The sequence below is a fragment of the Cibotium barometz genome, chromosome 13 (genome assembly GCF_041138505.1).
Source record: "Cibotium barometz isolate CiBa-2024 chromosome 13, ASM4113850v1, whole genome shotgun sequence".
NCBI lineage: Eukaryota > Viridiplantae > Streptophyta > Polypodiopsida > Cyatheales > Cibotiaceae > Cibotium > Cibotium barometz.
Genome location: NC_141058.1, coordinates 29,904,024 through 29,929,761, shown reverse-complemented (window position 1 = coordinate 29,929,761; position 25,738 = coordinate 29,904,024). Strand labels below are relative to the sequence as shown.

Sequence of the window (25,738 nt, the reverse complement as noted above, 5' to 3'; positions counted from 1 at the left end):
GGGATTTAAAATATAGACCTTGAACGCACGCGATAGGGGTATTCTACATATAGTGACCCCCCCCGAGGATCCTGCCTTTGAGGCAGACCTCCTCGCAGATATTCGATGACCCCCCTAGCCAACACAGCCTCCTCGACGTGCAGCACAGCAACCTCGACGTGCACGTCAACCAACACTTAGAGATGACGATTTTGATTGGGTTGCTGTTGACCAAACTCAGACTAGCTAGGTTAGCTCACTTACATTTTGTACTTAGATTTATGGGCAGTGACTAACCTCAGACTAGCTGGGGTAGCTCATTTCCATTCTGATATACTTATTTGATGTTTATATCATTATGAGTTTTTTCATTAATTGAGTATCATTACATTTTAGTTGATGTTCTTGATTTTTTAAATTTTTTTAACACTTTGGCTATCATATTGTTTGTTGAAAATCTCCATACCATCATACCCAAACATGCTCCGATGGGTGGAACCACACTTTGCAAGCATGTGGGGGGGAGACCACCTCCACATGCTTGCAAAGTTTGGTCATGATCAGAGCATGTTTGGGTTAGTAATTAGTGCCCACTATGGATTTTTCAAGTCTCTTGGTGCTTAAGAGGCCATGGAAAATCCGGGCCTTCCCCATACCCACACCCAAACATGCCACCCCGATGGGAACCAAACTTTGCAAGCATTTGGGGGAAGCCCACCCCCACATGCATGCAAAGTTTAGTCATAATCAGAGCATGTTTGGATTGGTAATTAGTGCCCAGTGCGGATTTTTCAAGTCTCTTGGTGCTTAAAAGGCCATGGAAAATCCGGGCCTTCACCATACCATCGTACCCAAACATGCTCCGATGGGAACCAAACTTTGCAAGCATGTGGGAGGGGCCCACCCCCACATGTTTGTAGAGTTTGGTCACAATAAGAGCATGTTTGAATTGGTAATTAGTGACCAGTGTAGATTTTTCAAGTCTATTGGTGCTTAAGAGGCCATGGAAAATCCGGGCCTTCCCCATACCATCGTACCCAAACATGCTCCGATGGGGACCAAAATTTGCAAGTAGGTGGGGGGGACCCAATCAGAGCATGTTTGGATTGGTAATTAGAGGACAGTGTGGATTTTTCAAGTCTCTTGGTGCTTAAGAGGCCATGGAAAATCTGTGCCTTCCCCATACCATCGTATCCAAACATGCTCCGATAGGAACCAAACTTTGCAAGCATGTGGGAGGGACCCACCCCCACATGTTTGTAGAGTTTGGTTCCGGAGGATGTTTTGATTGGTAATTAGCGGCCAGTGTGGATTTTTCAAGTCTCTTGGTGCTTAAGAGGCCATGGAAAATCCGGGCCTTCCCCATACCATCGTACCCAAACATGCTCTGATGGGGACCAAAATTCTCAAGCATGTGGGGGGGGACCCACTCGCACATGCTTGCAAATTTTGGTCACAATTAGAGCATGTTTGGATTGGTAATTTGAGGCCAATGTGGATTTTTCAAGTCTCTTGGTGCTTAAGAGGCCATGGAAAATCCGGGCCTTCCCCATACCATCGTATCCAAACATGCTTCGATGGGGACCCAACTTTGCAAGCATGTGGTAGGGGCCCACCTTCACATGCTTGCAAAGTTTGGTCACAATCGGAGCATGTTTGGATTATTAATTAGCGCCTAGTGTGGATTTTTAAAGTCTCTTGGTGCTTAAGAGGCCATGGAAAATCCGGGCTTTCCCCATACCATCGTACCCAAACATGCTTTGATTGTGATCAAACTTTGCAAACATGTGGGGGGACCCACCCTTGCAAAGTTTGGTCACAATCAAAGCATGTTTGAATTGGCAATTAGTGCCCAGTGCAGATTTTTCAAGTCTCTTGGTGCTTAAGAGGCCATGGAAAATCCGGGCCTTCCCCATACCATGATACCCAAACATGCTTCGATGGGAACCAAACTTTGCAAGCATGTGGGAGGGGCCCACCCCTACAATGCTTGCAAAGTTTGGTGATTTTTAACAAACAATATGGTGATGGTGATTTTCAACAAAGATTAGTCACTCCCAAAAAATCTAAGTACAATGTAAGTGAGCTAACCCAGCTAGACTGAGTTTAGTCACTATCAAGATAGAGATCTAGTCAGCAGCACCATCTCTAGCTCTCAACTGCTCTAGAATGCTCTCATGGTGATCCACTCAAAGCCGAAAATGAGGGCGAGAATTGTGTTTTCGGCTCTATACTCGATCAAGAGTGAGCCTGGTAGCAACCACTAGATGAGAGAGCTGAAATGCCTCTAACTCCCACTTCCACTGCTGGAACTCAAGACTCCCCCCGATGAAGTCGAATCTGCTGGTAGAACCGGCCTGCCACAATCATGCTATGGGCGTCAAAAGAAACCCCATGATCATCCACTGTATCCTGGTCAAGGATGCACTTTGGCCTAGTGCAACTCATCAGATAGTAGTCTACTCCCTTGCTATTTCCCTCACTGGCAATAACAGCAAACACATCACCCTAGCAAATCTGTCAGGTCATCAGAACTGACCATGAACGCAGGACCTGTGTGCTCATCAGACAACACTGGGATGTGAAGGATGCTAGGGGGAGAGGAATGTCTGTATCCATGCATTTGCCCATCTTCTCGAGGCACAATGTGACCAATCGCCATCCATACATGCTCCTCCACAGAAGCATGCAAACTGTCGTGTGTAAATCATGGGGGCCGCCATGCACGTGCTCCTGATGGAATGTAAGCCCAAGGTGCCAGGTACTGTGTCACAATCATGGGAGGCTCTACGGTCAATCATGCCACCATCCACATGCCAAAAAAATCTCCTGACAATCCGAGCATCACGTTTGGGATACGATGATGCTGCACTCCCACACAAATGTTGGGAGCACCACTCGACTATGTGGCCCGCATCTCTGAACCGCTCAGCATCCTGCCGTAGCTGACGATGCCTCAAGGCATGTTTCACACAGCATGTCCCTCTTGCCGTTCACGTGTCGACCTAGCGACATAAAGAGTTTTGGGTATTGATGATCTTCACCCAGGCCTCATTCGAGTAGATGCTAGGACTAGTAGGCCTCTTGATTTTACCTCAGCTATTGACTTGGGACTCAATGTTGTCGATGACAGAGATCAGGAGCCTGAGGTGCCTCTAGAGATTGAGTGGAGTGCACACGAGTTTGATGCATACCAGAGAGTACTTCACGAGAGCCAGATCACAGCTTACGAGCATGTGGGTGGTGCTGGTCCTAGTGGCACCTCGGGTGATGGTGCTAGCAGCATTGCTGCTTCTCTCATGAGCAGCGTGGCCTTACAGTAGAGGAGCTTACACAAGCAGAGTGGCAGACACGTACCATTGCTGATTATAGATTTTGGGTTTACAGACAGAGACATCTTGCAGTAGCACGACGTAGAGAGAGGGAGAGGGCTATAGCAGCTTATGGGACTCGTGAGCTCCCGAGTACACCGACACGAGCTCATGATCCTGCCTTTGAGGCAGACCTCCTCGCAGATATTCGATGACCCCCCCTAGCCGACACAGCCTCCTCGACGTGCACAGCAACCTCGACGCGCATGTCAACCAGCAGTTAGAGATGATGATTTTGATTGGGTTGCCGTTGATAGTGACTAAACTCAGACTAGCTAGGTTAGCTCACTTACATTGTACTTAGATTTATGGGCAGTGACTAACCTCAGACTAGCTGGGGTAGCTCATTTCCATCCTGATGTACTTATTTGAAGTTTATATCATTATGAGTTTTTTCATTAATTGAGTATCATTACATTTTAGTTGATGTTCTTGATTTTTTAAAATTTTTTAACACTTTGGCTATCATATTGTTTGTTGAAAATCTCCATGCCATCATACCCAAACATGCTCTGATGGGGGGAACCACACTTTACAAGCATGTGGGGGAGAGCCCACCCCCACATGCTTGCAAAGTTTGGTCAGATCAAAGCATGTTTGGGTTAGTAATTAGTGTCCACTATGGATTTTTCAAGTCTCTTGGTGCTTAAGAGGCCATGGAAAATCCGGGCCTTCCCCATATCCACGTACCCAAACATGTCACCCCGATGGGAACCAAACTTTGCAAGCATTTGGGGGGAGCCCACCCCCATATGCATGCAAAGTTTGGTCATAATCAGAGCATGTTTGGATTGGTAATTAGTGCCCAGTGCGGATTTTTCAAGTCTCGGTGCTTAAAAGGCCATGGAAAATCCGGGCCTTCACCATACCATCGTACCCAAACATGCTCCGATGGGAACCAAACTTTGCAAGCATGTGGGAGGGGCCCACCCCCACATGTTTGTAGAGTTTAGTCACAATCAGAGCATGTTTGGATTGGTAATTAGCACGGCCAGTGTGGATTTTTCAAGTCTCTTGGTGCTTAAGAGGCCATGGAAAATCCGGGCCTTCCCCATACCATCGTACCCAAACATGCTCCGATGGGGACCAAAATTTGCAAGCATGTGGGTAGGACCCACCCCCACATGCTTGCAAAGTTTGGTCACAATCAAAGCATGTTTGGATTGGTAATTAGAGGCCAGTGTGGATTTTTCAAGTCTCTTGGTGCTTAAGAGGCCATGGAAAATCCGGGCCTTCCCCATACCATCGTACCCAAACATGCTCCGATGGGAACCAAATGTTGCAAGCATGTGGGAGGGGCCCACCCCCACATGTTTGTAGAGTTTTGTCACAATCGGAGGATGTTTGGATTGGTAATTAGTAGCCAGTGTGGATTTTTCAAGTCTCTTGGTGCTTAAGAGGCCATGGAAAATCCGGGCCTTCCCCATACCATCGTACCCAAACATGCTTCGATGGGGACCCAACTTTGCAAGCATGTGGGAGGGGCCAACCCCCACATGTTTGCAAAGTTTGGTCACAAATCAGAGCATGTTTGGATTGGTAATTAGCCGCCTGTGTGGATTTTTCAGGTCTCTTGGTGCTTAAGAGGCCATGGAAAATCCAGGCCTTCCCCATACCATCATACCCAAACATGCTTCGATGGGACCCAACTTTGGAAGCATGTGGGAGGGGCCCACCTCCACAATGCTTGCAAAGTTTGGTGATTTTCAACAAACAATATAGTGATGGTGATTTTCAACAAACGATATGATAGCCAAAGTGCTTAAGAGGCCATGGAAAATCCGGGCCTTCCCCATACCATCGTACCCAAACATGCTCCGATGGGGACCCAACTTTGCAAGCATGTGGGAGGGGCCCACCCCCACATGTTTGCAAAGTTTGGTCACAATCAGAGCATGTTTGGATTGGTAATTAGCGCCGAGAGTGGATTTTTCAAGTCTCTTGGTGCTTAAGAGGCCATGGAAAATCCGGGCCTTCCCCATACCATCGTACCCAAACATGCTCTGATCAGGACCCAACTTTGCAAGCATGTGGAAGGGGCCCACCCCCACATGTTTGCAAAGTTTGGTCACAATGAGAGCATGTTTGGATTGGTAATTAGCGCCCAGTGTGGATTTTTTAAGTCTCTTGGTGCTTAAGAGGCCATGGAAAATCCGGGCCTTCCCCATACCATCGTAGCCAAACATACTCCGATGGGGACCCAACTTTGCAAGCATGTGGGAGGGGCCCATCCCCACAAAAGTTTGGTCACAATCAGAGCATGTTTGGATTGGTAATTAGCGCCCAGTGTGGATGTTTCAAGTCTCTTGGTGCTTAAGAGGCCATGGAAAATCCGGGCCTTCCCAATACCATCATACCGAAAAATGCTCCGATGGGGACCAAACTTTGCAAACATGTGGGGGGGACCCACCCCCACATGCTTGCAAAGTTTGGTTATAATGAGAGCATGTTTGTATTGGTAATTAGCGCCTAGTGCGTATTTTTCAAGTCTTTTGGTGCTTAAGAGGCCATGGAAAATCCGAGCCTTTATCATACCATCGTACCCAAACATGCTCAGATGGGGACCCCCAAACATGCTCGGATGGGGGCTCACCCCCACATGCTTGCAACATTTGGTCACAATCAGAGCATGTTTGAATTGGTAATTAGCACCCAATGCGGATTTTTCAAGTCTCTTGGTGCTTAAGAGGCCATGGAAAATACGGGCCTTCCCCATACCATCGTACCCAAACATGCTCAGATGGAGACCCAACTTTGCAAGCATGTGGGAGGGACCCACCCCCACATGTTTGCAAAGTTTGGTCACAATCAGAGCATGTTTGGATTGGTAATTAGCGCCCAGTGTGGATTTTTCAAGTCTCTTCGTGCTTAAGAGGCAATGGAAAATCCGGGCCTTCCCCATACCATCGTACCCAAACATGCTCCGATGGGGACCCAACTTTGCAAGCACGTGGGAGGGGTCCACCCCCACATGTTTGCAAAGTTTGGTCACAATCGGAGCATGTTTGGATTAGTAATTAGCGCCTAGTGTGGATTTTTCAAGTCTCTTGGTGCTTAAGAGGCCATGGAAAATCCGAGCCTTCCCCATACCATCGTACCCAAACATGCTCCGATGGGGACCAAACTTTGCAAACATGTGGGGGGGACCCATCCCCACATGCTTGCAAAGTTTGGTCACAAATCAAAGCATGTTTGAATTGGTAATTAGTGCTCAGTGTGGATTTTTCAAGTCTCTTGGTGCTTTTAAGAGGCCATGGAACTTCCGGGCCTTCCCCATACCATCATACCCAAACATGCTTCGATGGAAACCAAACTTTGCAAGCATGTGGGAGGGGCCCACCCCCACAATGCTTGCAAAGTTTGGTGATTTTCAAGAAACAATATGGTGATGGTGATTTTCAACAAAGATTATTCACTCCCAAAAAATCTAAGTACAATGTAAGTGAGCTAACCCAGCTAGACTGAGTTTAGTCACTATCAAGATAGAGATCTAGTCAGCAGCACCCTCTCTAGCTCTCAACTGCTCTAGAATTCTCTCATGGTGATCCACTCGAAGCCGAAAACGAGGGCGAGAACTGTGTTTTCGGCTTTGTACTCGATCAAGAGTGAGCCTGGTAGCAACCACTAGATGAGAGAGCTGAAATGCCTCTAACTCCCACTTCCACTGCTGGAACTCAAGACTCCCCCGCCGATGAAGTCGAATCTGCTGGTAGAACCGGCCTGCCACAATCATGCTATGGGCGTCAAAATAAAACCCATGATCATCCACTGTATCCTAGCAAATCTGTCAGGTCATCATAACTAACCATGAACGCAGGACCTGTGTGCTCATCAGACAACACTGGATGTGAAGGATGCTAGGGGGAGAGGAATGTCTGTATCCATGCATCTGCCCATCTTCTCGAGGCACAATGTGACCAATCACCATCCATACATGCTGCTCCACAGAAGCATGCAAACTGTCGTGTGTAAATCATGGGGGCCGCCATGCACGTGCTCCTGATGGAATGTAAGCCCAAGGTGCCAGGTACTGTGTCACAATCATGGGAGGCTCTACGGTCAATCATGCCACCATCCACATGCCAAAAAAATCTCCTGACAATCCGAGCATCACGTTTGGGATACGATGATGCTGCACTTCCACACAAATGTTGGGAGCACCACTCGACTACGTGGCCCGCATCTCTGAACCGCTGAGCATCGTGCCGTAGCTGATGATGCCTCAGGGCACGTTTCACACACGGGCCTGCACCATCATGCTCTCCTTTCTCGTGACCAGTCTCAAAGAATCACCAAATCACTGGGATACTAGATTGCACATGCCTCCTGTAAATCCATAAAAGATATTCTTAGTTATTGTTTTCTTTAAGATGTTCTAGTGAATTTAGTTTAATTTTGTGAATATTAGAGAACCATAAGACTACCTGTAGAGCCAATAGAATTGTCGTGAGACGACTTGAACTGTGCACCACAACCATCCGACCAAACCCATCACTGGACACGTATGATCCCACAATCTCATAAAAAATCATCATGGAGACGAAAACAGTGTTGCACAAAATGTGCATCATGTGACGATCATCACTGATATAGAAATGATACTCTCAAATAATGACACGGGTCTCGAGGGTACTCGCTATCCCATCTACACGAGCCTCTACATGGTGATAGCTAATGTGGACCATAATAGCAACCTGGTGAGGTAAGCAATACAGACGTTTAGGACACAAAAAATCAAATAAGTAATATAGCTCAAACACGAAACAAATATTATGAAATATAACCATTACATGCTCTGAGAAGTAATACTCAGATTGTATCTCCTGAAAAGGTGTGAAGGTGTAGTTCTCTGCAAAATCAATCACAAAGACGACCACACCAATAGGAAACTCTGCCAGGCATGCTTGGAACTGACGATCATGCCACTTGGCACACAATGATTGTGCCGTATATAGGGGTAGATCTGCTCCCTAAATGTGGCTGTGAAGTGACAACGTGGTGTATGTTTGTCCCATGAGCTGTAACTTCCTGGATTGTCTACACCACTCTGCAGCTGGTGTGTCATATACTCATAACGTTGCCATGGCACTATCTCTTGGTCACTTGTATGTTTGTCCCATGAGCTGTAACTTCCTGGACTGTCCACACCACTCTGCAACAGCTGGTGTGTCATATACTCATAACGTTGCCATGGCACTATCTCTTGGTCACTTGCATCAAGATCTACCATCTGTAGATATGCAAGTGAACCACATGATGTGCAATTTCTTTTATGCATAAAATGATGCATAAAAGATTTTTTTAATCAATATTGATTTTTATACATAAAATGATGCATAAAAGATTTTTTTTATTATAGAAGTGTTACTTTCGTCAAAATTGATTTTTTTATGCATAAATAGATGCATAAAAGGATTTTTCTTTTATATAAAAGTGTTATTTCCATAGAAGTTGGATTTTATGCATAAATAGATGCATACATAATTTTGATATCAAAATAAGAGTTCTCTTTAATCCTATGTTTAAACCCCATGAATATTGGAAAATGAATGAGTAAATACTCTGTGAAGGAAAATTCTAGGATGGTAATGAGAAAATTCAGAAAAACTATCGAAGTCGAAATTTTAGATAAATGATTAATTTATTCCTCATAGGAATTCGTGACTAGTTTTGAATTTAGTTAAGCAAAATACTCAATGAATGAAATTCAGTAAAGTAGTAATTGAAATATTACTCTTCGAGAAAGAGAGTTCAGGAGAACCTTTCCAGACTCAAACCCTGAATCACTCTTTTATAATTAAAAAATAATCAACCTGCATCTTTCTATGCATATAATTTAAATATAATAAAAATCACTCTTTTATAATAAAAAATAATCAATATGCATCTTTCTATACATAGAATTTAAATCTAATGAAAATCACTCTTTTATAATAAAAAATAATCAATATGCATCTTTCTATACATAGAATTTAATTTTAATGGAAATAACACTTTTATAATAAAAATATTTCTACTATGCATTTTTCTATGCCGAGAATGAAAATAACACTTTTAGAATACACAAACGATGGGAATTACTCTTTTTGAATAATAAAAGATAAAACTTATTTCACAAATGCCATAACCTCCTTTGTATGGCTGACCATTTTTCAATTTTTCTTAACCTTAAATTACTTAAAAATTGTCCCCAAATGGTTTAAAGCATTCTAAACTAATGGTTTAAAGCATTCTAAAACTGTCCCCGAATGGTTTAAAGCATTTTAAACTAATCAAATTTCGCTTTTAAAAGAGAAACAATATGAAAAGTTTAATTCTAACAATTTGATTACTTAACTAGGATAAAGAAAGGCTGGATTTATGAATGAAGAGAGGGGGAAAGTCTTTCCAACAAGGCATAGCATCAATTTATCATTTTAAAGATAACAAAAATTACAAAACCATTAAAAGAATAAAGAAAAAGTAGGATTTCTAACTTACATGAATTTCTGGGAGCTTTCCTTTGGCTTGATGGTTTGAGGGATCTACTCTTGTTTGCAACAAGAGTGGCCACCAATTCTTTAGAAGAGAGAATGGTAAAAAACTAATGAATTATTAATTAATTCACAGTTTTTGGCTCTAGGGAGGAGTAGAGTAGCAGTGCATAAAACACTATTAAGCTTTAACAAAGGGAGAGGCTTCTATTTATAGGAAAAAGTGAGCTTCTAACCAAGCAAACTGATTCTAGAATTTTCCAGATCAGTTTGGTCAATTTTTGACCATTTTTGGGTCAGTTTAGCTTACTTTTTGGAACTAGACTTGAATTAGGAGAGAGGAGAGATTAAATATCTCAATTTTTTGGGAATTTGAAACTCCACCACACATGTGAAATAGGCGCCTCCTTCATGAGAGGGAATCCCCACTCTGAGGTGTCAAAAATTTATATTTTTAGTATTTCCTTTGGTCCTTAGTCCACTCTTCATCTTATGTGAGTATTTTCTCCTTTTTGGGGGGATTTTATTTATTTCTTCTATTTATCTCCTCCACACATTTGGATGAATCTGATTGGCCCCTCATGTGGGATCCCACTACCCCCTCCGTGCACCGGATTCCCGATTGTTGGCAGCAGCAGAGCGGAAGCAAATCCCTCTTTGCGCGGGGCAGGGTTTCCCACTCGGGGCCTCGCTCTCGAATGTTCGGGCACGAGACTAAGCTGGTGGTCATTCCGAAAATCGAAACTGAGAAAATTTCCCATGTCCGAAAAATGGGGACAATTCCACCATTTTGAATTTCTTAACGAATTTTTCCAACAAGGTCAAGATACTGAACCAACCTTCATCTGAATAAACCAGAAAGAAGGGAAACTATTACAGACTCAACTTGAAGGAATCAACGTTTTTTTCCTAATTGAATAGGGCACAGCCGTTAATCTATTCATTTGAGAAGTCTCCAGGTTATTATTTAACTATTTGAGTTCTAAGCGTATTCCTAATGATCAATTTTATTATTAAAACTCTACTGTTTCTAGCCCATCCGGCCCATGGGTTAGCCATCGCCCAACCACTGGAATTGGTAGAACCAGACAAGTACTCACCCACCCATAATTGAATGCCTTTCTTAACTTTTGCTTTAGAATACAGATACGCGCACGCTCCTCTTTAAACTTTAACTTATAAAACAATCCGTCGACAAACAATTATTGGTTACAGACGTCATAATTCAAAATTTCCATTTAATCCTTGTTTGTCACAAAACAGTATCACTCTGGACTCTCCGTTGAGACCAGCACGTCAGCAACAAGATCCAGTACACAGATTACAATAATTTTCTCGTCATCATACATATATATATATAAATATAAATATCTGCCACGACATACGTATGGGTGTCCTAAGCACACCGCGAGCCCATGCATCACTTGGTCAAAACCCTCCTCCTCAGGTGTCCTGGCACCGCTTCATCGGCCCTCGCCCATCGTACCTGAAGCACACCATTTTACAGCATACCCAGGCTGGTTAAGACCTTGGCAGGTTTTTGCCGCGTGAGCCGTCCTTTGAACACTCCCTGCCAGCTGTTGCAACCAAACTTCCCTTAGAAAACACATATACCAGATGATCCCTCCAGCATTCTGGCGTAAGATAGCCCTTTGAGAAAATAGGGTTTCTAGGCAAGTTTTTAGTTTTGATTTTCTTTTGAATACAATGAGTATATCTTAATTCCGGGTATACCAAGACTTCTAGATCACAGGTCTGGATTCCTAAGCAAAATTTCTTGAATTCTGAATTCTTGATCCTCAGATCAAAATCAAAGGTCTCAACTTAGTTTTAGATTCGTCGATGGGTGATTTGAGTGTAGATTACTGAACCGGTCACATCGTCTTTTCTTGAAACGGACGAAGGAGTTACATCTTGGGGTCATAGTCTAATTCAGGGTTTGAGTCTGAAAAGGTTCTCCCTGAACTATCTTTCTCGAAGGGTAATATTTCGATTACTACTTTACTGAATTTCATTCATTGAGTATTTTGCTTAACTGAATTCAAAACTAGTCACGAATTTCTATGAGGAATTAATCAACTATCTAAAATTTCAACTTTGATAGCTTCATTGAATTTTCTCATTATCATCCTAGAGAATATGAAATAGTAGAATTTTCCTTCACAGAGTATTTACTTATTCATTTACCAATATTCATGGGAATTAAACATAAGATTAAACAGAACTCTTACTTTGATATAAAAAAATCTATATGTATCTATTTATGCATAAAATCCAACCTTTACGAAAATAACACTTTTATATAAAAGAAAATCCTTTTATGCATCTATTTATGCATAAAAATTTAATTTTAATGAAAGTAACACTTTTATTAAAAAAAAATCTTTTATGCATCATTTTATGCATAAAAATCAATATTGATGAAAGTAACACTTTTATAATAATAAAAATTCTTTTATGCATCATTATATGCAAAAAAATCAATATTGATGAAAGTAACACTTTTATAATAAAAAATTATTTTATGCATAAAAATAAATATTGATGAAAGTAACACTTTTATAATAAAAAAAACTTTTATGCATCATTTTATGCATAAAAATCAATTTTGGTGAAAGTAACACTTTTGCAATAGAAAAAATTCTTTATGCATAAAAATCAATATTGATGAAAGTAACACTTTTATAATAAAAAAAATTCTTTTATGCATAAAAATCAATTTTGGTGAAAGTAACACTTTTGCAATAAAGAAAATTCTTTTATGCATCATTTTATGCATAAAAATCAATAATGATGAAAGTAACACTTTTATAATTAAAAAATATCCAATATGCATCTTTCTATGCATAGAATTTAAATCTAATAGAAATCACTCTTTTATAATAAAAAAATAACCAATATGCATCTTTCTATGCATAGAATTTAAATCTAATAGAAATGACTCTTTTATAATTTAAAAAAATATATGCATCTTTCTATGTATAGAATTTAAATCTAATAGAAATAACACTTTTGTAATAAAAATATTTCTACTATGCATTTTCCTATGCATAGAATGAAAATAACACTTTTAGAATACGCAAACGATGGGAATTACTCTTTTTAAATAATAAAAGGTAATACTTATTTCACAAAATTTAAGAAAAATTACCATAACCTCCTTTGTATAGCTGACCATTTTTTAATTTTTCTTATTTTTAATTTACTTAAAAATTATCCCCAATTTGTTTAAAGCATTCTAAACTAATCAAATTTCACTTTTAAAAGAGAAACAATATGAAAAGTTTAATTCAAACAATTTGATTTCTTAACTAGGATAAAGAAGGGTTGAATTTAAGAATGAGAGAGGGGGAAAGCCTTTCCAGGAAGGCATAGCATCAGATTATCATTTTAAAGATAACAAAAAATTAGAAAACCATTAAAAGAATAAGAAAAAGTAGGATTTCTAACTTACATGAAATTCTAGGAGCTTTCCTTTGGCTTGATGGTTTGAGGGATCTACTCTTGTTTGCAACAAGAGTGGCCACCAATTCTTTAGAAGAGGGAAAGGTCAAAAATTAATGATTTATTAAGAAATTCACAGTTTTTGGCTCGGTGGGGAGGAGTAGAGTAACAGTGCATAAAACACTATTAAGCTTCGACAAAGGGGGAGGCTTCTATTTATAGGAAAAAGTGAGCTTCTAACCAAGCAAACTGATTTTAGAATTTTCCAGATCAGTTTGGTCAATTTCGGACCAATTTTGGGTCAGTTTAGCTTACTTTTTGGAACTAGACTTGAATTAGGAGAGAGGAGAGATGAAATATCTCAATATTTAAGAATTTAAAACTCCACCACACATGTGAAATAGGCGCCTCATTCATGAGGGGGGAATCCCCACATCTAAGGTGTCAAAAGTTTGTTTTTTTAGTATTTCCTTTGGTCCTTAGTCCACTATTCATCTTATGTGAGTATTTACTCATTTTTGGGGGGATTTTCTTTATTTCTTCTATTTATCTCCTCCACACATTTGGATGAATCTGATTGGCCCCTTAGAATCTTAATTGAAATTTTTCAAAAAATCTGGACCCCTAGGATAAGGCCTTTTGAACATATTATAATTGATTTCTAATGCACCTTCTGAAAATCTTTTTGAACTTCTGTTTTAGGGGAATTTATTTGGATAGGAAGAGATATTTTTCCATCCAAAAATATCTAAAATCTAAATAATCTCTCTCTAGAATATTTTCTCTCTGCAAAAACAGGTAGAAATAAGATCTTTTATATTTTTGAAGAGGGATTTGATTACAAGGGAAGATACTAGACATCTTGAGGGGCTGGGGAGGAATCTTACATTCTCTCCCACTTGAAAAACGCGAGATGTCCTCATCTCGCAAACTGGGGTTAATCCCGCAATAACAGATCGACGGCCTCTTTCTCCCAGGTGGCATCTTCAAAAGGATATAACTTCCATTTGATCAATAATTCTCTCAGAATTCTGTTCCTGAGAACTATTTCTTGAACATCAAGGATTTCTTTAGGTTGTAGTTCCATTTTTCCTTGGGTTGAAGAAGTTAAGATTTCATCCATCAAGCACATGATTTGAGCTTGGTATATGCTTTTCAAGAAGGCTGACATGAAATACATTATGTACTTTGAGATGAGGAGACAGAAGAAGCTCGCAGGCTAAGTCACCTACTTTCTTTGTAATCAGATATGGTCCACAATATCTGGGGGATAACTTCTTGTACTTCCCAAGAGATAGAGAACTTCTCTTGGGGCGTACTCAAATGAAGACCATATCTGCTTCTTCGAATTTTTTATCTATCCTCTTCTTATCTGCATACTGCTTCTGTCTATCCTGGGCAGCTTTTATATCTTTGCGAATTGACTGCATCTACTGCTCCATGTCATCAAGCATCTGTCTGGACATCTCGACCCTAATCAATGGGTTAGACCAAGTTAATGGAGTTAAGCAATCTTGTCCATATAGAGCTTTGAAAGGGCTCATCCCAATACTTCTATGATAAGAAGCATTGTAGGCAAACTCGACTAGGTGCACATAGCTTAGCCACTTCTTGGGTTCCCTACCACAGCATGACCGAAGTATATCTTTGATTACTTGGTTCACCCTTTCAGTTTGACCATCGGTCTCGGGGTGGTAAGCTGTGCTGAGATCCAAGAAAGTCCCTACTGCTTCAAAAAATGCAGTCCAGAATCTTGACGTGAATTTGGGATCTTGATCACTTACTATTCTTCTAGGTAGGCCATGCAATCTGAAGATTTCCTTAAGGAACACTCTGGCCACATCCACTGTAGTGTAGATTTCTTTTACTGGAATTAGATGGGAAACTTTGGTTAGTCTATCAACTACCACGAAGATGGAGTTGTAACCTGATTGCACTGAGGGTAATCTAGTAATAAAATCCATACTGATACATTCCCACTTCATCTGGGGGATGTCTAATAGATGTAACTTCCCAGGCAATTTTACTCTCTCGGCCTTGACTTTCTGACAGGTCAGACATTGACGTACATGATTAAGCACATCCTTTTTTAGACCAGGCCAAAAGAAGCTTTTCTTCATAGACATGTAGGTTTTGATGAAACCTGGATGTCCTGCGATAAGGCTGTCATGGGCTTCATTTAGAATTTGTCCCTTAGTTCCCTCATCATTGGGAATGCATAGCCTGCAAGCGATTATAATACGTAATTCCATCATCCAGGCTGTACCCTTGAACTCGATTCAACCCTTGTGGAGTTTTGCTTTCCTGCATAAGTAGGGTAGCAATAGGGCCAAAGAATCTATCCTGCATGATCTTCTCTCTTGCTTCAATAACCAAAGGATTTGACACTGCAGTAATTGTAAGCAAGGAGGCTTTTCTGCTGAGGGCATCTGCTACAACATTTTCTTTGCCTGGGTGGTACTTGATTTCAAAATCAAATTCTTGCAGGGTGTGCATCCACCGTCTTTGGCGCATGTGGTGTGAGATCCCATTACCCCCTCTGCACATCGGATTCCCGGATGGTAGCAATGGAAGTAGCTTCCTCTTTCGCGGGACAGGGTTCCCACTCGGGGCCTCGCCCTCGAATGTCCAGGCAGGAGACTGAGCTGGTGGTCATTCCGAAAACCGAAACCGAGAAAATTTTCCATGCCCGGAAAGCAGAGACGATTCCACCATTTTTATTTTCTTAACGAATTCTTTTAACGAGGTCAAGATACTAAACTACCTTCATCTGATAAAACCAGATAGAAGGAAAATTATTACAGACTTAACTTTGAAGGAATCAACCCCTTTTTCCTAATTGAATCAGGCACACCCGTTGATTTATTCTTTAGAGAAGTCTTCAGGATTCTAATTAACTACTCGAGCTCTAAACGTCATCTTATTAATCAATTTTATTATTAAAACTCTACTGATTCCAGCCTAACCCCATCCGACCTATGGGTTAGCCACCGCTCAACCACTGGAATAGTAGAACCAGACAAGTACTCACCCACCCATAATTGAAAGCCTTTCTTAACTTTTGCTTTAGAATACAGATACTCACACACTCCTCTTTAAACTTGAATTTATAAAACAATCCATTGACAAACAATTACTGGGTACATATGTCACAACTCAAAATTTCCATTCAATCCTGTTTCTCACAAAACAGTATCACTCTGGAATCTCCGTTTGAGACCAGCAGGTCAGCAACGAGATCCATTAACAGATTACAATAAGTTTCTCGTCATCATACATGTATATCTTCCACGACATACACATGGGTGTCCTCGGCATCGCAAACCCGTGCATCTTCTATGGTCAGAACCCTCTAGGATCCTCCTTAGGTGTCCTCGTACTTCACTCAGGGACCGCCTCGTCGGCCCTCGCCTATCGTACCGGAAGCACACCATTTTACACCATACCCAGACTGGTCAAGACGACCTAGGCAGATTTTTGCCACGTGAGCAGTCCTTTGAACACTCCCCGCCAGCAACAACCGAACTTCCCTTAGAACACACATATACCAAATGCTCCCTCCAGCATTCTGGCGTAAGACAATCCTTTAAGAAAACAGGGTTTCTATGCAAGTTTTCAGTTTTGATTTTCTTTTGAATACAATGAGTATATCTTAATTCCGTACTTCAAGACTTCTAGATCACAGGTCTGGATTCCCAAGCAGAATTCCTTGAATTCTAAATTCTTGATCCTCAGATCAAAATCAAAGGTCTCAACTTAGTTTCAAATTCGGTAGGTGATTTGAGCGTAGATTACTGAATTGGTCACATCGTCATTTCTTGAAACTGATGAAGGAGTTACGTCTTGGTCATAGTCTGATTCAGGGTTTGAGTCTGGAAAGGTTCTCCCTGAACTATCTTTCTCGAAGGTAATATTTCAATTACTACTTTACTGAATTCAAAACTAAACACGAATTCTTATGAGGAATAAATTAGTCATTTATGTAAATTCTGACTTCGATAGTTTTTCTTAAATTTTCTCATTACCATCCTAGAGAATATAAAACGATATAATTTTCTCATTACCATCCTAGAGAATATAAAACGGTATAATTTTCTCATTACTATCCTAGAGAATATAAAACGGTATAAAAACTAGTGAATTATTAGGAAATTCACAGTTCTTGGCTCTTGGGAGGAGTAGAGTAACAGTGCATAAAACACTATTAAGCTTCAACAAAGGGGGAGGCTTGTATTTGTAGGAAAAAGTGAGCTCCTAAACGAAGCAAACTGATTCTAGAATTTTCCAGATCAGTTTAGTCAATTTTTGACCATTTTTAGGTCACTTTAGCTTACTTTTGGAACTAGACTTGAATTAGGAGAGAGGAGAGATGAAATATCTCAATTTTTGATAATTTTAAACTCCACCACACATGTGAAGTAGGCACCTCCTTCATGAGGGGGGAATTCCCATTGTGAGGTGTCAAAAATTCATTTTTTTAGTAATTCCTTTGGTCCTTAGTCCACTCTTCATCTTATGTGAGTATTTACTCATTTTTGGGGGGGATTTTCTTTATTTCTTCTATTTATCTTCTCCACACATTTGGATGAATCTGATTGGCCTCTCAAAACCTTAATTTTAAATTTTTCAAAAATCTGGACCCCTAGGATAAGGCCTCTTGAAGAGATTATAATTGCTTTCTAATGCACCTTCTAAAAATGTTTTTGAACTTTTGTTTCAGGGGAACTTATTTTAATAAGAAGAGATATTTTTCCATCCAAAAATATTCAAAATCTGAATAACCTCTCTCTAGAATATTTTCTCTCTCTAGGCCAGGTAGAAACAAAATCTTTTATATTTTTGAAGAGGGATTTGATTACAGGGGAAGATACTGGACATCTTGAGAGGTTGGGGAGGAATCTTACATGTTGAGATCCTTCTGAGTGAAGATCCACTTTAAGCTCTGATGATCTGTCATTAAAGTGAATCTTTGACCTAGTAGGTAATGTCTCCACAACTTCAGGGCATATACTACTGAAAGTAGTTCCAGGTCGTGGATAGCATAAATCCTCTCATGCTTTCTGAGTTTTTGGGATTCATAGGCCACTGCATGACCTTCCTGCATGAGTGCACCTCCCAGGGTAAAACCACTGGCATCAGTTACTACCTCAAAGGGTAGAGAGAAATCTGGGAGCTTTAGAACAGGATTGGTTACCAAGGCAGTCTTCAGCTTATCAAAAGCACTCTGGCACCTGGCAGACCATTGAAACGGGATATTCTTCTTGAGAAGATTAGTCAGGGGGAAGCTATGAGAGCATACTTTGGTATAAAAATTCTATACCAACCAGTCAATCCCAAGAATCCTCCGACTTCTTTCACTGTCTTTGGTTCAGGCCAATCTATGACTGTCTGGACTTTTGCGAAATCTGGAGAAATTCCATCTTTTGATACCAGAAAGCCCAAGTATTCAACATGGTCGGCAGAGAAAGTGCATTTTCTCTTTTTTGCAAAGAGTTGGTGCTTCCTTAGGATCTCAAGAACTTTCCTGACATGAGCTTCATGGTCAGCTGCATTCTTTGAGTAAATCAGAATATCATCAAAGAAAACAAGAACAAAATCATCCAAGTATTCTCTGAGAATGTCCTGCATTAATCGATTGAATGTAGTTGGGGCATTTGTCAATCCAAACGGCATGATAGTGAATTCATAATGCCCATACCGAGTATTGATTGCTGTCTTCGGGATATCTTGCTCATTAATCTTGATCTGATAATACCCTGATTTGAGATCTATCTTTGTGAAGATCTAGGCTCCACTTAGACTGTCTAGAAGCTCATCAATTTTGGGGATAGGATATTTATTGTTATCTATCAGAGCTGATTGAGACCTCTCTAGTCCACACATAGTCTTAGCGTTCAATTTTGGGGATAGGATATTTATTGTTAACTATCAGAGCTGATTGAGACCTCTCTAGTCCACACAGAGTCTTAGCATTCCATCTTTCTTTTTTTGAAAGAGAACTGGCGCACCCCAAGGTGAAACACTGGGTCTTACAAACCCTTGTTCTAACAGCTGTCTAAGCTATTCCTTGAGTTTGATGGCTTTAGGAACTGGCATTTTGTACGTGCGTAGGGCTACTGGCTGAGCTTTGGGGGTCAATTCTATCACATGATCTACTTGCCGAATTGGAGGCATCTCTGTTAATTCAGCTGGGAATAAATCGTCATAATCACTTAACCATTCAGGTTCTTTAGCTTTTAGCTTTGAGTCTACTGGATTCATTTTGACAACATAAATGAGGTGCTTCTTTCCAAGTCCTTTTAGTAACTTAGAAGCCTTTACTAACTGCAGACTTGGGGATCCTGAAATTTCGGTTCCTTGAACTTTATTTCCATGGAGGTGACGGAAGGAAATGGTTCCATTATGACAATGAATGTCAGCTTGATTTTTATGGAGCCAATCCATTCCAAGGATCCTGTCAAAAACTCCAAAAGGTATAACTCTAAACTAATAGTCAGTTAAATTCCCATCTAGATTAAACTGAATACGATCTGTCTCAAGGTGAGTGAAAAGAATCTTCCCACTTGCCAATTCAACTTGCATAGGTTTCCTTGATTTCTGATCGAAGACTAGCTTACACAAGCATCGAGGGAAAATGAAAGAATGAGTACTACCTGAATCATCAAAAGCTTAAAATGCTTACCTTGATACTCAGCTGGAGTATGGATGACGGAGAATTGACGGTTTGGCCCTTGGTTTTCAATTGCTGCATAAATTTGTCCTCTTTCTTCTTCCACTACTTCTGCTATTGTGACTGCTCTGGCTGTTGCAGTCTGAAGTGGAACTCTTTCTCTTTGGTTGCCCCAGTTCTAGGAAGGAGTTCTAAGGCTACTCTGGATAGAGGCAGACGGCTGAGCTGGAGTTCTCTTGGGATTTCCTTGATTTGGGCGAGATGGACCCTGATTTGGATTGATAGGAAGGGGCTGGTCTCTGCACTCTCGGTCTTTGGCTTCCTTGTCCCCTTTACATGGCAGGAGTCGGGCAGTCTTTCAACTGGTGACCAAAACCCTAGCATCCAAAACACCAGTTCTCACTTCTAAGCTCATCCCTCTAAATCCTTGAAAGAGGTGGGGCTCCTGAGAAAGTGTTCTGTGGGAAGGGTCTTCCTTCACTTCTAAATCTCCCAGTATCTTGATTCTAAATTGGGCCTTGTTGCCTCTTTGGGGGAGGAAAGTTTGAAGTACTTCCTGGGGTTTGGAATCTTTTAAAATTAGAGGGTGGAGGCTTTGGCGGGACCTTAACAACAAAGGCTTTGGCAAAGTCTTTTGCCATTCTTAATGCTTCGGCCATTGAGACAGGTTTGGCATTATTTACTAAGGTGTCCAATAGCTCGTTCAAACTCGAATGAACCTGGCCATGAGCTGCTCTTTATCCAATTGAGGAGAATATTTGAGGAGAAGGGCAAAAGCTTGATGGTACTCTTCAATTGTCCGGCTATCTTGCTTTAGTTCCGAGAACTCATTCATTTTAGTTTCAAGGATGCCCGAAGGACAAAACCTCTTTCTGAGGTAAGCTTTAAGATCGGTCCAGGTCTAGGTATTCCAGTCGAGATGGTTACTCTCGCACTGATTCCTCCAAGCGACCCTGGCCGTTTCCCCAATCTTTAACCTGGCAAGAGCCATCTTGCTTCTCTCATTGTAGCCAGTTACATCAAAGTATTCCTCCATTGCCTCAATCCACTTTTCCACTACTTCACCTAACTGCTCCCCTTCACCCTTGAAGGGACCAGGTTGGGATCTGTGCAGGGCTTTTCGAACATCTGGATCTAACTCTTCGTCCATCGGTTAGAGGATCCGGTTGCCTTGCACGGGCCGTGCGCCTCGTGACTTTGACAAAACGAGATTTTTGTCAACTTAACTTTGACAACAGATTTATGATTATTTAATTTTTGGGATTTATTCTTTAAACAGATAATTATTTCATCAATCATGAAAAAGATTTACTCTCATAATTTTATCAACCATATTCACAATCATGAAAACAATTTGGAATTCTTTTGCAAAACATCGTTTATTATCAAAAGTTTTTGATATATACATAGAGCATCGTGGCTCCCAAAATCACTGCCTCAATCGTGTACGCATAAAGAAGTGAAACTGCAAAGGAGACATACCATGGTACACATGATTCATTATAGAAAGAGGTGCTGTAATTCTACTTCTAGGGATAAAGTGACTAAGAAGCCTAAAAACTCGACATGAAATTTTGAAGTTCCTGGGTGAATGATCAAAGAGTTGAACATGCTGAACAAAGCCATAGCCTTATTAGAATCATGCCTAAGGAAATATTTTGCCTGAGCCTCTGACGCTGACTGGTACTGACATTAATACATCGTCCTCCATAGAACCACATATACCGACGTCGCTCAAGAGGATCAGGAAAGTAAAGACTCTCTCAAAATGACATGCGAGTCTCACTCTGCTTACTCGGGTCATAGCAGAGTTGATGAGGTGCTCGAATGCAAAGGCTATCATATCCTGACGGGAGTGCCAGATAGATTCGGGATATCTATCTATAAATTTCAAATTCAATTGATGAGTTTTCAATTTTTGAAGTTCATTCAACATAATATTAACAAGCGAAAACATTATTTCCCAGATTTACTTTAAAATTTTAAGCAATTTTTGATGCTGTTATGTAAATTTACAGCGCTCTGATACCAACTGTGGGATCCCACTGCCCCCTCCGTGCACCGGCGGATTCCCGATTGCTAGTAGGCAGAAACAACTCCCTCTTTGCGTGGGGCAGGGTTTCCAACTCGGGGCCTCGCCCTCGAATGTCCGGGCACGAGACTAAGCTGGTGGTCATTCCGTTGATCTATTCATTTGAGAACTCTTCAGGCACAGCCGTTGACCTATTCATTTGAGAACTCTTCAAGTTATTATTTAACTATTCGAGTTCTAAGCGTATTCCTAATGATCAATTTTATTATTAAAACTCTACTGATTCCAACCTAACCCCATCCGGCCCATGGGTTACCAACCACTTGAATTGGTAGAACCAGACAAGTACTCACCCACCCGTAATTGAATGCCTTTCTTAACTTTTGCTTTAGAATACAGATAGGCACACACTCCTCTTTAAACTTTAATTCATAAAACAATCCATTGATATGAGGGAAAAGGGAGTCAACCCTTTTATAGTACCTCAGTATGCTTATCGGCCAGCTGTAGTAGTAGGCCGACAGCAAGGTTGTAGTAAAAAATGCTATAAAATGCCTAAAAAATACCAAAAAAATGGTAGAAAAAATGTTAAAAAATCTCTGCTAAGATATGCCAATGCAGGGCTTCATATGGAGCCAAATACAAGCATGAATACGGATGGGAAATTCCATCTGGGGATGAATTAATTTCCAACAAAACTTTATATCAAGATATGCTCTCACACACACTCTACACATACACACACACACACATAAGAGCATACATTCACACAAAGCTCTTCATATTGAGTTTCTATCAAACCTCTCGAGATGCAGGAAAGCCTTAGCCATAATGAAGTTTAGCACTAAGGGAAGTAGCAAATAGCATAACAATGAGCTGACCTACCATAATTTGTAATCAAAGTTTGAAAATAGTAATATTTCTTATTATCCACTTCTTTTTGCAACTCAATGCTTTGTATTTTGAAGATCCTCCTTCTTTTGCTACCATATTTTCTTACACAATGTAGATAATATAAACATATTAACTTATATAGAGAGGACGAATGGGACGAATGTCTCTTTAGAAGTTGTAGCCATTTTTAAAAGGCAACATGTGTAATGTATGTATAATTTATTGGCACTATTTTTTTAAATTATATATATAGATATTTTTAAGACTAAAACTTATCCATTTTTATTTAGTTTTTTTCACAATTTATCTTTACACTAAAAAGTATATTATTTTATGTATAATTTATGTTTAGCTCCTAAGAAACTTCTTTGTATCTACACGTAATACAAAAATAGAAAATATTTCAATGTACACTAAATAATTGTTAGAATTAGGTTGCAAGAAAGCACACAAAGCTTGGAGAAAAAGCAAGAATGCACACAACACACAGTGTATTAGATTGTGTCAATGTACAAAGATAAAGATAGCCCTAGAATGATGGGCGTATATACAAGCCGGCGGGGGAAAAAACCTCCTAAAGAGGGAAAAAGTGCCCCAGCGGTCCTAAGTGTGTTCACACACATCACTGCCTATATATATGGCAACAATAATTATTTTCATTAATGAGATATTGTTTCATTCTAGGAAACAAATAAATACTCCATATAAGTCCAAAGAAAAATGAACATAACTAATAAATCAAGATAATTATTGTTCCATTTCATTCATTGATCTCTCCATAAGAGCCTTGGCAAATTCAAGGCCTTTCTTATGGTTCGGTAGACTTGTATCGAAGTAGCGCATCATGTACTCTTTGAAAGTGGCTCCTTGGTACACACATGGGTAATCATGGTTAATGAGCTCAGAAATAGGAGCAATAAATTCTTCCTCTGGAGGTCCAAATGTAAAGGGAAGAGAGATCCGTAACTTGTTTGGATTAGCTATGACACGATGGGGAGAGGATCTATACCGTCCATTTGTCAAGATCTGCAACAGCAAGGTGACACCTATAAGACCTTTTAATTATCATTTTCTTTTTTGTATTTAGGGAAGGTACATTTCTTTATATCCACTCCTTGGGTGGGATATAAAGAAGGTTGAGAGGAAGTTCATTTCTTTATATCCCACTCCTTTGGAAGAAGGGAGGGATTAGTGTAATATATTATATTATATAAATATCTCACAACTTACATAAGGTTTGTTTCTTTTTAATCCAATTGTTGGGTGGGGAGGAGGTTGGGGGAGGTGTGGTTGTTGACAAAGGGGAGGGGAAGGGAGTATCGATCCCATGCGCCTGTTGTTTAGCGAAGAGGAGAGGGAGTATTGATCTCATACGCCTAGCACTCCTTGCTCCCAATATCTTTTAGCTACGGTAATATATCGTATATATATGCTAAGAGAGGTGGTTATAACATAGGTTGAAGATGTCACAAACCTCCATTTGATCCGCTAAGAGAACCACAAAAACGTTGGGTCGATACTTGAGTTCAACCCATTCACCAGATGGGGACTGCACTTGTAAGCCGCCAACCTCATCTTGTAAGAGGCAGGTAAGAGTGCCCACGTCTGTGTGCTCTTTGAAGCCGGTAATACCAGCATTGGGGTCCAAGCACGGAGGGTAAAAGTTGAGGGTGAGGACTACTCTCTCAATTGTGGGAAGCCCTTTTTTGCTTTTGTGGTTATCCATGCTTTCCTTCCCAATAAGGTTCTCGAACATAGCATCGTACAAATCATTGCCAAGCTTTTGTACATCATGCCCAAAGTCCAGAAGGCTTTCCCTACACACATAACCATCCAAACAAGACCCACATTGGTCATACATTTCCTTATTCAAAGATCCGAAAAGAATGGTGAGCTTTGCTTTTATAGCAAGTGAGCTCTATGTTTTGTGCAATGATCCAATCAACCCAGAGTGTTAACTAGCACAATGTCGACCTTATTAAACAAAAGTAATCCTCAATTAATGACCCCTAATAACAGTTCAAGGCACTACCCAAAGATTTCACGGGCGTCTTGGAAGCCGTCGCAGATGCCCGGGCGGCGGCGCACCATCAGGATTTCCAGCCAGTTGGTGGCCTCTGTGAGCTCGTTGCTCATGAAGTTCATGCCATCGTCCCGCCTCGCCGTTGTGAAAGCCCGCTTGGCCTCGGCCGGCTGCTCGTAGAACTTCCGAGTGGCCACCCACATGCCCTCGATCACGCGATCGGGCACCCCGTGATGCACCACCTGCTCACATTATATTATCATACGACGATACTGACTGATTAATAAATCAATCAAGCGACGATACTGACTGCTCTCAACAAAATATGCTGCTTGACATAAATAAGGAGGTAGTGTGCGTGTGTTATACCTGGAAGCAGCCCCACTCCTCGCACGCACGGGAAAGCTCCTGCAGCACAGCGCTGCGCCCGTCGCCTAACAAGCCCTGGATGTCGATGGTGGGAGGAACTTCGCGAGCCATGTCGATGTCGGTAGTACTACTGGCTGCCTGCTGCTGGGTGTACTGTGCTGTGCCACACAGCACATATAGCACGAGATAAAAGGACAAGTTATGGGTGTGCTCTCTAATAGCCACACAGCACAGCAGGACAAGTTTATTGATTCAACAATTTTTAAGTTTCAGTTATAAGACCATGATGAGTGACGTATGCATTTTTTCAATAAAAACCCGTTTCAACTTGATGGTTGTCCTTTGTTTCATTGGTTAAAAAAGCAAGTTTAATTTCTGCTATTGTGGCCCCCACTTCTCTTCAATAAAGAGGAAAAGAAGGGTTCCAAAAATATATCTTTGTATACTTGTAGCCATTAATATTTTTTGAAGAGGAGAAAAACG

General features: G+C 40.7%; 1 protein-coding gene across 1 annotated transcript; it reads right to left on the bottom strand.

The window, feature by feature from the left end:
* Positions 1-23,467: 23,467 nt before the first annotated feature.
* Positions 23,468-25,481, bottom strand: LOC147632587 (fe(II)/2-oxoglutarate-dependent dioxygenase 4-like). Its single transcript, XM_086806892.1, has 4 exons — positions 25,256-25,481; positions 24,896-25,128; positions 24,338-24,680; positions 23,468-23,889 (listed from the first exon to the last, which is right to left on the bottom strand). The coding sequence occupies exons 1-4, from the start codon at positions 25,364-25,366 to the stop codon at positions 23,611-23,613; spliced, it is 966 nt and encodes a 321-aa protein (XP_086663018.1). The 5' UTR covers positions 25,367-25,481; the 3' UTR covers positions 23,468-23,610.
* Positions 25,482-25,738: the final 257 nt, after the last annotated feature.